The following is a 15,305-nucleotide window of genomic DNA, read 5'->3' on the forward strand; positions in this document are numbered from 1 at the left end:
GTGGCCGCAGCCCTGCGGACACAGGGCCTTCAGGTGTTTCCATACCTCGATGACTGGCTCATCAAAGCGTCATCTCAGCAGGAGGTTATTGCAGCGACCCAACAGACTATTACGTTGCTCTAAAGTCTGGGCTTCGAGGTCAACTTCCCCAAGTCCCAGTTGTGTCCTTCTCAATCTCTCCAGTTCATCAGAGCGGTGCTGGATACGCTTCGACTCCGATCATTTACCTTTGACAGAGGGTGTCTCTTCTTTTGACAGTTTCAGCCAGGTACATGATGGTCCTGCTGGGGCACATGGCCTCCACAGTTCATGTGACTCCTTTTGCCAGACTTCACATCTGAGTTCCTCAGTGGACCCTGGCATCGCAGTGGCGGCAGGATCGAGATCCCGTGTCTCAACACATTGCAGTGACTCCTTTGTTGCGACAGTCTCTCTGCTGGTAGATGCTCTCTTCCAATCTTTCCAGAGGTTTTCTGTTTCACGCACCCCCTCCGTAGAAGGTCCTTATGATAGACTCTTCCGCCTATGCATGGGGAGCTCACCTTGACGGTCTCCGTACTCAAGGCCATTGGTTCAGCATGGATCGTCGCTGTCACATCAATCTGTTGGAGCTTTAAGCCATTTTCAATGCTTAAAAGCCTTTCATCTGCTTTGCGACCACGTGGTCCTAGTTCGGATGGATAACCAAGTGGCCATGTATTATGTCAACAAACAGGGAGGTACGGGATCCCTGTCTCTTTGCCTGGAAGCTCTGAAGATTTGGAATTGGGCTATACGTCACATCTTCTTTCTCATTCAGGGCCAGCAGAACTGTCTGGCAGACAAATTGAGCCGCCTTCTGCAACCTCAAGAATGGACACTCAATTCCTCGACTCTGCGTCAGGTGTTTGCTCGGTGGGGGACTCCGCAGATAGATCTGTTTGCGTCCCCCCCTCAACCACAAGTTGCCTCATTTCTGCTCAAGAATTTACTCTCCTCACCGACTGGAGGCAGATGCTTTCCTTCTGGATTAGACGAACCTGTTTTTATATGTGTTCCCTCCATTCCCTTTGATTCTGAAGACTGTCATGCTCAAGTCGGCCCACGCCACCATGATTCTGATAGCTCTTTGGTGGCCCAGACAACCGTGGTTCTCCCTTCTACTTCAACTCAGTGCCAGGGAGCCTCTGCTTCTGCCAGTTTTTCCTTCTCAGCTTACTCAGAGTCAAGGATCTCTGCTTCATCCCAACCTTCAGTCTCTACACTTAACAGCTTGGTACCTCTCAACCTGATTACCTCGTTCCAGTTTTCACAGTCTGTACAGGAAGTTCTTTAGGCTTCTAGAAAACAGTCCACTAGACAGTGTTATACTAAAAAATGGACTAGATTTTCTTCTTGGTGTGCTACGCATCGCAAGGAGCCGCAATCTGCCCCCTTGTCTTCAGTACTGGATTATCTGCTGCAACTGTCTCAGGCTGGTCTCAAATCAACATCTATTTGAGTCCACCTTAGTGCCAGCCGAAGGGAGACTGTAGGAGCTGTGCCTAGATCTGAGCACATGGCAGAACAGTCCTGAGCACATGGCACAACAGTGAGCGGAGCAGGGAGCAGAGCGTGTGCTAGCAGGAAGGAGCGGAGAGAGGAGCAGAGAAGGCGGTGATAGCAGGGGAAGAGGCGAGAGCTAACTCCGCCCACCCCTGACGTCACCAGCCAAACTCCCCCCCATAAAAGGGGACGAGCCAACAGCAGAGAGTTCACAGTGCAAGGCCAGCCGAAGGGAGACTGTAGGAGCTGTGCCTAGTCCTGAGCACATGGCAGAACAGTGAGCGGAGCAGGGAGCAGAGAGTGTGCTAGCAGGAAGGAGCGGAGAGAGGAGCAGAGAAGGCGGTGCTAGCAGGGGAAGAGGTGAGAGCTAACTCCGCCCACCCCCGACGTCACCAGCCAAACTCCCCCCATAAAAGGGGACGAGCCTTAGCGAGAGCGCCTTTGAGAAGAGCCTTAAGAAGAGCCTAATCTTTACCCTATTCTTTATTCTAAACTTTCACCCATCTAGCTTTCACCCAGAGCTAGATGGAGACATCATGCAGGAACTTAGGAGTCTCAGGGAGGAGGTGAAACGCCTGAGAAGCATCCCTGAGGATGAGGCCTACATTGACGGAGTCGTCCAGGAGCTGTCCCAAATCACTGAGCTGGCCCAAGACTTGTCCTCCCTCGAGTCACCCAAATCATCAGCTTTGAAACCAACAATTGGGGTACAGGAGATGGCTGGAGATGCTGACTCCTGGCAGCTGGTGACTTCCTCCACAGGCAAACACCGGAGATCCCACCCCCTCTTTCAATCTCTTCACCCTCCTTCTTCTTTTTCTCGCTAACAGGGCAGCTTTATATCCACCCCACAACTCACCCTGAGGAACAGATTCCAGATCCTACAGGTAGAAGATGTCGACAAGGAGCAGGAGGATTCTGACAAGGAGCAGGAGGTAGTCCAGCGCACAGCTCCAACTCCGGGGACAACTGATCAGCTCCCCCCAAAGAAGCGCAGAGTAATAGTCATTGGGGACTCCATGCTGAGGGGCACCGAGGGACCAATCTGAAGACCGGATATGCAGTTAAGGGAGGTCTGCTGTCTGCCTGGAGCCAGGGTCCTAGATGTCACCGCCTGTCTTGATAGGCTTCTCAAGCCCCAAGATCACTTCCCCATGGTCCTCATCCACATTGGCACAAACAACACTGCTAAGAACACCCCGGAGAACATAACTAGAGACTTTGGAGCACTGGGTGAGAGGCTGAAGCAGACAGGAGTGCAGGTGGTCTTCTCCTCGATCCTCCCAGTTAGAGGCAAAGGAAGTGCCAGGGATGAGCGTATACTGAGGACTAATGAATGGCTTCAAGGATGGTGCCGGGAAATGAACTTCGGATTCCTGAACCATGGAGAGGTGTTGCAAGGAATTTAAAGTCCAGACAGACTCCATCTGACCAGCAGGGGTAAGCACGTCTTTGGACACCGACTAGCCCACCTGCTTCATAGGGCTTTAAACTAGGTAAGTCGAGGGAGGGTACCCACTCAGATTCAAGTGCAGTAAGGAACGATCCTGACGAGGTGAGTTGAAACTCCGATTTTAAGTCCAAAGTAAGTGCCCCCATTGCAAACAATTCTCTAGGAGTCACACTACCCCAGGTGGGAAACTCCCCACAGGGACTTAGCAATCACGGGATATGGAGGGCTATGTATGTTAATGCACACAGTTTAGGCAGTAAGACTCTAGAATTAGAGACCGAAATAATGAATGCTGACCTAGACGTGGTGGCAATATCAGAAACTTGGTTCACAGACTCTCATGGGTGGGATACAGCTATACCGGGATACAACTTATTTCGTCAGGACAGAGAGGGAAAGTCAGGTGGAGGGGTGGCACTATACATTAAAGAAGACATCAAAACTACCAGAATCACAGATGTCAAGTACACCGGGGAATCCCTCTGGGTGAACCTGGCCAGAGGCAGGGAAAAATGCCTGTATTTTGGTGTAGTATATAGACCTCCAAGACAACTGGAAGACAAAGACTCCGAATTAATTGAAGACATAGAGAATATCACTCTACGGGGAGACGCTGTTCTGCTAGGGGACTTCAACATGCCTGACCCAGATTGGAACTCATACTCAGCAACAACCAACGGCAGCAGGAGACTGTTAACATCCATAAAGTGAGCACAACTCAAACAAATGGTATTGGAACCCACTAGGGCCCAGGCGATCCTGGACCTGGTACTCACCAACGGGGATAGCGTCTTGAAGGTCTCGGTAGGAGATACGCTAGCCTCCAGCGACCACAACATGGTGTGGTTCTACCTCAGGAAAGGTTTCCCTAGATCAAACACGAAAACAAAAGTACTAAACTTCTGAGAAACTGACTTCGAACGCATGGGAGATTTCGTCCACCGGACACTGCAGAACCAAGCTACCACCGATGATGTGGAAGCTTTGTGGTCATCCCTGAAATCTACCATACATGAAGCGACAAGCCTCTACATTAAATCAGTACACAAACGGCGGAGAAACAACAAACCCCAATGGTACTCCGCAGAAATCTCGCACCTCGTCAAGGAGAAGAAAAAAGCATTTATTTCCTACAAACGAACGGAGACTAGGGAAGCTAAACTAGAACATAGGGCGAGGTCTGCAGCGGTCAAAATGGCAGTTAGGGAGTCCAAACTTCGAGTGGAAGAGACTCTGGCAAAGAACATGAAGAAAGGGGACAAATCCTTCTTCAGGTATATTAGTGATAGGAAAAAGAACACAGACGGGATAGTACGCCTTAGAAAAACAGATGGGAACAGCGCAGAATCAGATTCCGATAAAGCAGAACTACTGAATGAATACTTCTGCTTTGTCTTCACCTGCGAGGCACCGGGGCACGGTCCGCAGTTGCAGACAAGGCCCAGCGTGGAAGACCCGTTTCAGAATTTTGAGTTCACACCTGGCGACGTCTACTACGAACTGGCAAGAATCAAGGTGAACAAAGCCATGGGACCAGACAATCTACACCACAGTTCTTCAACCGCCGGTCCGCGGACCGGTGTCGGTCCGCAGAAAATTCCTGCCGGTCCGCACAGGACCGGCGAGATGGACGTTGTTAAATTTCCTGCCCCGGAGGTGTTCGCGGAAATCTTCTGTTCCTCCCAGCCTCGGGCGATCAAGACAGGCTGCCGACGTCGGCCATTCCCTCTGTGAGTCTCGCCTATGCGGAAACAGGAAGTTGAAACAAAATAGGTGGGACTCAGCGAGGGAATGCCCGACGTCGGCAGCCTGTCTTGATCGCTGCCCCTGCCAAGTCGCCGAAGAGGGCCGCGGGGAAAGTGCAGGCAGAGAGGAGATGGTCATCGTGCGCGAGGAGGTCAGCGTTTCGATTGGGGCCATCAGCAGCGTTTTTGCTGAGAGTCTGTCCACGTGCAGGATGCGGCAGGTAGGGGCCTCCGGCTCGTCTTGGGCGGCAGGGCCTGCGGTGCAAAGCTGTTTTTGCCGGCTTGGGGTGGGGGGGGTCGCGAATGTGCAGGGAGCCTTCAACAGTGGCTGTCTCCTCTCCTAGCAGCTCTGTACTTACCAGGGCAGTGATTCACTTTGGCAACTTCCTCTTTCCTCAGAGGCGGCAACGGACCCAAGGCTGCCTAAGTAAATCACTGCTGCAGGCAAGTACTGAGAGCTGCTGGAAGGAGAGGAAGCCACTGTTGGAAGCTGGGAAGCTGCTGGATAAAGGGAGAGCTACTACTGGACCTGGAGGGAGGTAGAAGGAGAGATGCTACTGGGAGGGGAGGAGGGAAAGGGATAGGAAGAGAGTTAATGTTGGATAGGGGGAAGGAGGGAAGGAAGAAGGGAAAAAGGAAAGAAACAGCTGGCAGGGAGATTACAGGAGGGGAAGGGGGTCAGGGTGGAATGGAGATCAGATGAGGGAAAGGGGAGAGACAGAGGAATGAGAAAGTAGAGAGCGATTGATGCTGGAAAGGGGGTCAGCTGAGAAATGAGAGAGGGATAAAGATGCTAGATCTGGTGTAGGAGAGATAAAAATGAAGAAAGCAGTGAAGCTGGAATGAATGATGTAAAAAGGAGAGAGGAGGCATAGGCTGGATGGAAAGGGGAGAGGGGCATAGAAAGAAGTCAGATACATATGGAAGGGGGCGAGGCCAGACAGTGGATGGAACGGGCAGACGCTGGAAGGAAGAGTGAAAAGATGAAAGCAGAGACCACAAAAGGTAGAAAAAAACATTTTATTTCTATTTTGTCATTAGAATATATCAGATTTGAAATATATATCCTGCTAGAGACATAACTGGGGACTGCAGTATTCTGTTAGCATGATATTTCTGTGTAGCATTCTGTAATTTGGCTTGTTCCGTTTTCTTGATAGTAGAGGGGATATATGTGAAGAGGAGGGGAGACAGGGGTTTTGTTGGTCCTTGCTCTGAATATTTATAAAATGACAATTGTACAGAATATTGTTTCTTTTTATACTTTAATAAAAATACAATATAAAATCATATATAAAATCATAACTGAGGCTTGTGCAGATGGGATCAGATGGTTTGTGGGGACCGAGCTTGCGGAGATGGGGCGAAAATGTGTTTTTTTTTATTTCGGTCTTAGTAGTTTGCCGGTCCACAAAATAATTATTTTATTTCTGCCGGTCCACGGGTGTAAAAAGGTTGAAGAACACTGATCTACACCCCAGGGTGCTCAGTGAGCTGCGTGATGTCCTGGCAGAACCGCTATCAGGACTCTTCAATCTCTCCCTAAGTTCGGGGAGAGTCCCCATAGACTGGAAAACAACTAACGTCATTCCACTGCACAAAAAGGGTTGCAGGGCAGAGACTGCAAACTACAGACCGGTGAGTCTCGCATCAATAGTATGCAAACTCATGGAAACACTAATCAAACGTAAATTAGACGCAATCTTGGATGAGGAGAATCTACGGGATCCCAGTCAACACGGATTCATCAAGGGTAGGTCCTGTCAATCCAATCTCAGTTCATACATTCACCTCACTACTGTCGGATTACTTTTTCCAGACGAGACGGCCATTTTGGCCAGTCCGTTTTGCAAAATCTGTTCTCCTAAATTGCCAACTCTCCCACCGTCCCATTCTGGTTAGCTTGGAGGTCACCCACATATAGAGAATATCTTGCCTGCTTGTCCTGGGATAAAGCACAGTTACTAACAGGTGTTATCCAGGGACAGCAGGCAGATATTCTCGCAACCCACCCACCTCTCCTGGTTGGCTTCTTTGCTAGCTATCTGAACTGAGGCCACGCTCAGGAGACGCGCGCCCTGACTCGGGCAGGAAGGCGCTCGCGCATGCGCAGTGCAGCAGTCGCAAACTTTGAAGATCTTCAAGCAAGTTTGCTTGTGAGGCTGTCCGCTACGGAGCTCCGTGGATGGCGCCACCCACATGTAGAGAAATCTGCCTGCTGTCCCTGGATAACTCCTGTTACAGTAAGTAACTGTGCTTTTTGCATTATGGCTCCCTTTTACTAAACTACAATACCGGTTTTTAGCGCAGGGAGCCTATGAGCGTCAGGAGCAGCGCAGAGCATTTAGCGCAGCTCCCTGTGCTAAAAACCGCTATCGCAGTTTAGTAAAAGGAGAGGGAGTATATTTGTCTATTTTTGTATAGTTGCTACTGAGGTGACATTGCATATTTTAAAGTCATCTGCCTTTGAAAACCCCCCCCGAATATAAATTATAATTAACATTTTCTCTGCGTAAAGTGTGCTTTGTGTTTTTTAAAAATTTATTGTTGGTAGATCATTTTGACTTGGTCATTTTGAAAGTAGCTCACAAGCCAAAAAAGTGTAGGCAGCCCTGTATTAGGGTTTCGTTTGTGTACAATAGTACTTTTAGGGCTCCTTTTACGAAGATGTGTTAGGGCTTTAACGCGCGGAATAGCACACACTAGCCGCTACCGCCTCCTCTTGAGCAGGCAGTAGTTTTTCGGCTAGCGCGCACTAAAAACACTAGCGCACCTTCGTAAAAGGAGCCCTTAGTTAGTGGGCTTGTATTTGGAAAGCTTTTTTTCTGTTTTCATGTGTGACCTGAGGCCAGGTGTTCTGGTGGGGATGACAAATGATACACATGTACCCAAATTTCTAACCTCTGTTCATATTCTAACCTTTAGCCTCTATTTATATAAGTTGGATGATGAATTATTGGCATAACCATGCCAGTATTAATAACTCTGGCATGAGTTATGGGTTAAGAGCTCTGGGTATTTCAGTATAGAGGCCATGCATTGTAACACCTCACAACTCTTTATGGTAACACCTCTACAGAAGCTAATATCACCTTTGCAGAAGCTCATATAGACCATTCTGAATTGACTCGCCAGTCATTAGTAGCGGTATAGAAACTCTCAATCATAATCATATTTGAGTTGGCCTCCTTTTTTAAAAAAAATTTTCCCCTCCTTTTTGGGGGGGATAAAAGGTTATCTCATTTTATATTTGAGTATATGGTAATAGGAAAGACCTTTTTTAACTTTGTGTAATGGGAGTCTTCAGAGTTTAGTCTTTGGGTGATAGCTTTTGTTGTGACTTGATGCGAGTTCTTAGAGCAGGTATATATATCGATACTTTACACAAATCTTTAACTTTAGGGATCAACTGCATTTCTTTTAAACAATTTGTTTTGTTAAATGTGTGTTGTTTTTTTTTTTCTAAAAAATTTTCATTTTAGGCAGTGGTGCTACTGCTGTGGTTCAAGCTGCTCTGTGCAAACCAAGACAGGAACGAGTAGCTATAAAACGAATAAACCTAGAGAAATGTCAGACTAGTATGGATGAGCTGCTCGTAAGTACCTTTTCTGGTGTTTATAACCTAAGAAAAAAATTTCTAAGCATTTAGTATTGGCTTGTATTAGATTTGTTAATAATAGCTCTTTACACTGAATTTTTACACTTAAATTTTTTGTCTGATCTTTTTCATATCTGTCTGTGGTCAGTTATTGCATGTTTTTACAACTTTAAAAATTTTTCTCTAAATATTTCATCATGTTAGACTTTTATTCATTTTTTTTAAATTTTTATTTTTTTCAATTCTCACTGATATCTATATGAGATCTATTGGGATAGTAAATTATCTTACTGACCTCAAATCAGTGCAGTAGTAAAAAATCTGTTTCTTTAAATTTAGAATGATTAGATCATTAGCTGACATTCTGGATCCTCAAATCTAACATTGTGATTCATTCACTCATCATATCTAAGCTCGACTACTGCAACTCATTATACAAAAGTATATGCCAAAAAGACATCCGGTGTCTTCAACTAATCCAAAATACTGCTAATAAAATTATCACAAACATGAAGAAATTTGACTGTTACTCTCCTGCTAAAGAACACTCATTGGCTACCAGTACCGCACAGAATTACTTATAAAATCACCATTCTTTCATTCAAAGCACAAGATACTAGAGAACCTGCTTTCATCCACAAACTTCTCATCCCACAGGACCTGCAAAAACACTAAGATCCACTACCCAACATCTTCACGTGCCCTCTTTAAAGTTCATCAGTACTCGTTGGGCCACATCATTTGTCGTTACTGCTCCCACAATCTGGAACTCTTTGCTGTCTGCCCTTATATGGGTTGGTAATCTAGATAAATTCAAAGGTAGTTTAAAATGCTTCCTCTTCAAAGATGCTTGTGAAAGTTGATCCCGGCCTCTGATCGCCCTGATCAATTAAACTCTGATCTCTCCCCATCCCCCTTGTGTTTTACCCTTTTCATATTCTTTTCTTTTAAATATTGTAGTTCTCCCCACTTTCCTCTTGTTTTATTGTATGTTATGTCTGTACAGTATGATTAATATTGTACGTTATGTCTATTTTTAATTACTCATGATTGTTCCCCCATATTTTTAATGTAAAACACTTAAAATTTGGCGTTTTAGTAATCGCCTAATTTACTTGGATGTTTTTGAAGGAATTTTCATAGTTTACTTGGATAATTGTTTAATCTGGTTAAATTCACTGTCTCCCTTACCTGGCCATGGGGAGACGAGTACATTTTGCAGATCTGTCTACAAAAAAAAAATTGGGAGGGCAAATCTGTTGTAGCCATGGCATATTTCAAATAAAGTTAAGATATTTTTCTTCTTTAAACTGTTAAATCAACAGGCAGATTGTTTTAAAATATTTCGTGTTTTATAATTTGAAACTTTCAGTATAATACAGAGGTCTCCGCAATCCAGTCGGGTTTTCAGGATTTCCCCAATGAATATGCATGAGATCTATGTGCATGCACTGTTTTCAGTGCATATTCATTGGGGAAATCCTGAAAACCCGACTGGATTGCGGCTCTCAAGGAGGGACTTTGAGATCCCTGGTATAATAGTACTATATATAATATAATATAATAGTACTATATATATACCACTTTCAAAGGCATGCACAGCATTAACAGAAAATGTGATCAGTCTATAACTACTGTGTTTTTCGCTCCATAAGACGTACTTTTTTTCCATCTAAAAGTGGGTGGAGTGAAATCTCAGTGCATCTTATGGAGTGAAGGTACATTTTTGAACCCTCGTCGCACTGTTTTAAACACCGCTTGCTGCACCTTTTAAAACACCCACCCACCTATCTGCCTGCCATAGCCACACCATTTTAAAACACCCTGCCGCCACACCTTTTAAAACACCCACCCACCTACCTACTCACCCACCGTCATTGCTAGCGCCACTGTAGCCACACCTTTTAAAACAGCTATCCGCCTCCTGCCGCAGCCTCCTCCTCCGTCATCATCGCAGTCCCTGGTGGTCCAGCATGTATCCATCCCTCGCTAGCGGCGCACAAGTCAGGAGATGTTGTGACATCAGAGAGGCTTCCGATGCAGGAGTGGATAGCGCAAGGATCCGCCAACCCGAGGCTTTGAACGAACGAGCCAGCTGCTGCTCCAAAAGGAAGAGAATGATCGCCTCCAGACCGCGGGCCGCAAATAAAACCTGGAGAGCCACATGCATCCCGCGGGCCGCGTGTTTGAGACCGCTGTTCTAGCCTGATGCACAAGTTTGTGATCAGTCTCCACCTGAGGCATATAACCCGTTCGTAAGGACTATATCAGTCTACAAGCTAACGGAAAGAAAATTAGCAGGTAAGAACCTAATTTCTCCTTTTCCCCCATATTTCATGTTAGTTCTTAGCTAATATATTAAAGAAGTAAGCCTACCAAAAGGTAGTTAGGGTAAGATAAAATTACTATTTACTTCTACATCATAGAATAATTTAGGGAGTACTTAATTTTGTATCTTCAGGCACCTGATTTAGGCCTTTCATAAAGGCAAGTGAATGAGAATTACAGGCAAGGTACTAACATGGTTTAAAGGATTCCTACAATCCAGAACTTAGAGTCAAAACAAACAAAGAAAAATCAGAACCATGGTCCAACCCATGTGGAGTACCCCAACGATCACCTGTCTCCCACACTCTTCAACATATGCATTGCCTCCCTAAGCTCCTACCTAAACAGACTAGGCATTACCTCCTATAGTTACGCAGATGACATCACCATACTCCTCCCCTTTGACCAACCAGCGCCCTCCATGGTAGGCACAGAACACTTGAAACAGTAGCAACATGGATGAAAGAACACAAACTAAAGCTTAACCCTGACAAAACAAACTTCATCCTCCTAGAAAATAGCAAAACCCCAACCATGATTAACCTAGTAATTAACTTGATTTCATAACCACGCTAAAACTCCTCGGAGTGCTGATAGACAGAGGCTGTACCATGCAACTACAAATCAACAAAATAATAAAAACATCATTTGCAACTATGAGAAACCTAAGACAAGTCCGAAAATTCTTCGACAGAAAACAATTCCAACTCGTGGTTCAATCACTAATCCTAGGCCTAATAGACTACTGCAACATACTATATCTCCTCTGTCCTGCAACCATGATAAAACAACTACAAACAATACAAAACACAGCCCTAAGACTAATCTATTTGCTGAAAAAAATACAACCACATCACAGAGGCATACCACGACTCACACTGGCTCCCATTACAAGCCAGAGTACACTTCAAATTCCACTGCCTACTAGTTAAAGCTATAAACGGAGACAGCCCAACCTACTGAACAATTGACTAATTCAATCCACCTCAACCAGACACAGGAGAACCCACACAATATTCACCCACCCACCCACCAACCAAAAACATCAAACAAAGAAAAATATGACAGCCTACTGGCCACCAGAGCAGTGAAACTGGACAGACAACTCACCAATCTGCTGATTTTGACCACAGACTACAAAACCTTCAGAAAAGAAACAAAAACTTACATAAAACCAATATAACACAACCAGACATGTCCCAAACTCCTCCTGCAATACTATCTACTTCTTAGCAAATTAGAAAATGTTCAAACTATTCCTTAAGTACTTCTTATTATCTCAACAATATGTACTTCTTAATATCATAACAATTCTTACGTAATCTGCCTTGAACCGCAAGGTAAAGGCAGAATAGAAATCACTAATGTAATAAGTGGTAGAAATTGTGTACATGCTGTCACTTATACTTGTCCCAAAGCAAGTGTAAATATGTGCTTAATTTTTAAGTTCAGGTGTGTAGGTAATACATGCCCTGCCCATTTTGCTACTGTACATGCCTTCTGGCGAAGAACATACCATGTCATATTATGTTTGGTATAATTAGTGGAGTTGGTATCAATTATTTTGCCTTCAGGGTTCTGAACTCTATACTTGAATTGAATTGCTATACTAAATCATTGGTAGTAAGAAGCTTAAGTTCTTAGGATATTACAGTGCTTTTCTTCCCTGCAAGATTTTAGATTTACAGGTCTAATTTTGACTCTGAAGGAACTCGCCTGTTGCCTGTATACTGTAGTTGTAATAACCAATAAAGCATTTTTATGGTTGGCAAAACAATGCTGTTCCAAGAAGCTTCCTTTTATACTACAGATACTTTTCTTGCGCTCTCTTAGTTTTCAGTCTGCTTTGGTCTGATATGTTTTGTTATATCCAAAGAACCATAGAATCCAGCAGGACACAGACCCAAGCAGGCAAACAGGAGTGAAAAAGGATTGGGGCGGGACAATGGACCTTCCACCAACTAAGCACAGCCAGTGGACCAAACCAACAAGATGCTGTAAAGCTGTTTGTTAATGTCTAAGTTGCATAGTTCAAACCCAACACAGTACTGCATTTCATCGTGGAAAACACATCTGCATCAGGAGTGCTGAAAAACTTGGATCTTGTTCACAAAAGATGGTACTTTACAAGTGTATGTGCACAATATGACTCAACTTGTGAAAGACTCCCAATACGTGCTCAAAGAGCGTTGGCGAAAAAAGGTACTATTGACTCGTGTTTGAGTCCTGGTGACTTGATGAACATCAAGTTTTCATAGCAGAATACAGAAGTAGATTGCTGGGCCTTCTGTGCAGTATAAATTTGATGTCACTGTTGTATCAAACGTGATCCTCCATTGCCCATCTGTTGCTGTCCAGGTGGGTGGTACATCGTTAATTTGACATTCCCGCTAAAACCTGTCCACCTTGGAAGGCCCCGCTGGTAGTGAAACTACAGACTGCATAGCTTTCAGCTTCTCAGATGTGACACAACAAGCCCATGTACCATGACTAGAGCTGGTACATTTTAGTCCTGTCTAATGTGTAGGCCTCATGTTGGATCCTAAGGTTTGACAGGACAAGTATAAGACTGAAAGGCACCATGGCGTTCAAGACCTCTGCCCTGAGGAAAACACAGCTGGAGGCACATTTGTGGTTATGCCCTGGCCAAAGTGACAGTATGGAAATGAGCTCAAATCTCCCAGGCACAGACGAAACATGGTCTTTAAGTGTTTCTGATAGTGAAAGCTGTTTTTACTCTGAGGTAAAGCTAGTCAGGAAAGTTGAACTGTAACTTTAATAAGCTGGAGGTGTTGAAGCCCCCAACAAGCAGTACTTTGATTCTTGGTGCATTTTCATCATTTCCCTTTCTCTTACATTTTTCAGTCCCTTGAGCTTATCTAGGTTTTAACTTATGTTGAGTCTTACTAACCAAGCTCCAAAACAGTTTTTAACTAATCATGGCTTTGCACTGTCTTCAGTTCATTTGCCCAAAGTGCTGCATTCCTGGCTTAGAGCAATTGCAGACAGTTCTAGCCAACTGTTTTGGGGTTGACTACAGTTGTGTAACAGATGACAACCTATATGGTCCATCCTGTCTACCCAAAAAATTCATAGCATCACTGGTCAAACTGTATGCTTCAATGAATATATTAAATGAACAGAAGCAGGCAGTCTATACATGACATACACTGAGACTTAAGATGTATGTAAACATTTAATAGCTGCTTCTGTTATATACACACAGGAGTCCATACTTTAGCTGTTGATTTCCCACTAACTGTGAATCAGATTTCATTTTTAAGAGTTTCTGAGGTTAGGATTCAGTTCCCACTCCTCCAAACCCCTAAAATCACTTTTTTTTTTTAATTTTTGGATTTATCTCCAACGGCCAATTTTTGGCACACATTTTCTGATGGTGGCCATTTAAAATTTTTTGTGTGTTTAAAAAAAAAAAAAAAATCTCTCTTTCTGCCTCAAAACCACTTGATTTGCCTAGAGTTCACCTCTCATGGATGTCCCAGGCCATTCTAGTTCCGGATCCCTGCATTTTCTGCGTAGATTTATTGGTTGAGGAGCAGCTGTGTTCCACATGCTACGGGGTGTGAGAGGAAAGGGTGGGAGCTTCAGGCTCAGCCTTAGTCCTCCAAGGCCTTGGAACTCCCCCCCCAATCCCGGAAGATCCGATCTAAGGGGAAGAGATCCTGCCTAGAAGACCTGAGCAGCGATGGAATAAAACGCAAGCGCATGATGGCAGATGAATCTTCTATTCCCCGTCCAGGGTTATACAAGGAGCATCAGATCCTCCGATGCAAGGCTTTCCTGATTTGCCAGCCTTTTAAGGAAAGCCTGCTTAACAGGACCAGGAAGCGCTTAGCTGCCTACAGGCATACTGGCTCTGCCTCAGGGGAATCCTAATGGAGTGACCCTTCGGAGCAGGACTGGGATGATTCAAAGCCCCTTTCCATGCCTTTGTTGCATGACTCTTCTGCATTTGTGGATGATTTGGGATTCCTGACGGGATCCAGTAGCCAGGGGATAGGAGTGGCGACAGAACACTGTGATGATCCCTCAGTGCATTGCCTTTTCAAATTGGCCTCAGTCTCCTATGTCGTTTCTGATATCCTCTCTATGTTAAAATTTGATTCTCAGCAGCTCTGCAGCTTTCCACCTCTGTGCTCAATTGTGAGCCGCACTAATGCACAGACTCCCCCCCTCCCCCTTTCATCTCGACATCACCTTGGTCATTGACCAATGGGAATCACCTGAAGGCTCTCTAAAGGTGCCCAGAGCTGTCGAAGTTCTATCCTATTGCTCTGGACTTCCAGCAGCTATTTGTTCAGCCGAAGTAGACTCCACAATAGCACAAGTGACCAAGCGCACCTCCCTTCCTAGTGAGGGTAGAGTGATCATAAAATGAATGTGGTAGGTTAGGGAGTCAGGTCTCAAGGAAGTTCATGGAGAGTGTAATGTTAGGCGCACAGTCACCGCGGGCTGCAAAAAACACCTAGGCGGGCCGGATTCAGCTCACAGGCATTGTGTTTGACAAATGTGGTCTCCAGTGCCTTTCCCTGCAGGCACAGCTCCCCTTGATTGTGGAGACGGTGGTTCAAGGGGGAGACCTTGGTGAGGGTATACCTCTCTTGGATTTGATGATGCGTGATATGACCAATGCCAG

General features: G+C 45.1%; 1 protein-coding gene across 6 annotated transcripts in view; it reads left to right on the forward strand.

The window, feature by feature from the left end:
- Positions 1 to 15,305, forward strand: part of STK39 (serine/threonine kinase 39) — a 238,268-nt gene that overhangs the window by 24,783 nt on the left and 198,180 nt on the right. For all 6 annotated transcript variants that reach the window (XR_004539616.1, XR_004539615.1, XM_033946332.1 and 3 more), the window contains exon 2: positions 8,205 to 8,317. Coding sequence is in view for 4 of the 6 variants with exons in the window: in XM_033946332.1 (XP_033802223.1) it covers positions 8,205 to 8,317 (113 nt within the window). In the remaining 2 variants the exon portion in view is untranslated. The remainder of the gene's footprint in view (positions 1 to 8,204; positions 8,318 to 15,305) is intronic.

This window comes from Geotrypetes seraphini, chromosome 5, assembly GCF_902459505.1.
Source record: "Geotrypetes seraphini chromosome 5, aGeoSer1.1, whole genome shotgun sequence".
Taxonomy (NCBI): domain Eukaryota; kingdom Metazoa; phylum Chordata; class Amphibia; order Gymnophiona; family Dermophiidae; genus Geotrypetes; species Geotrypetes seraphini.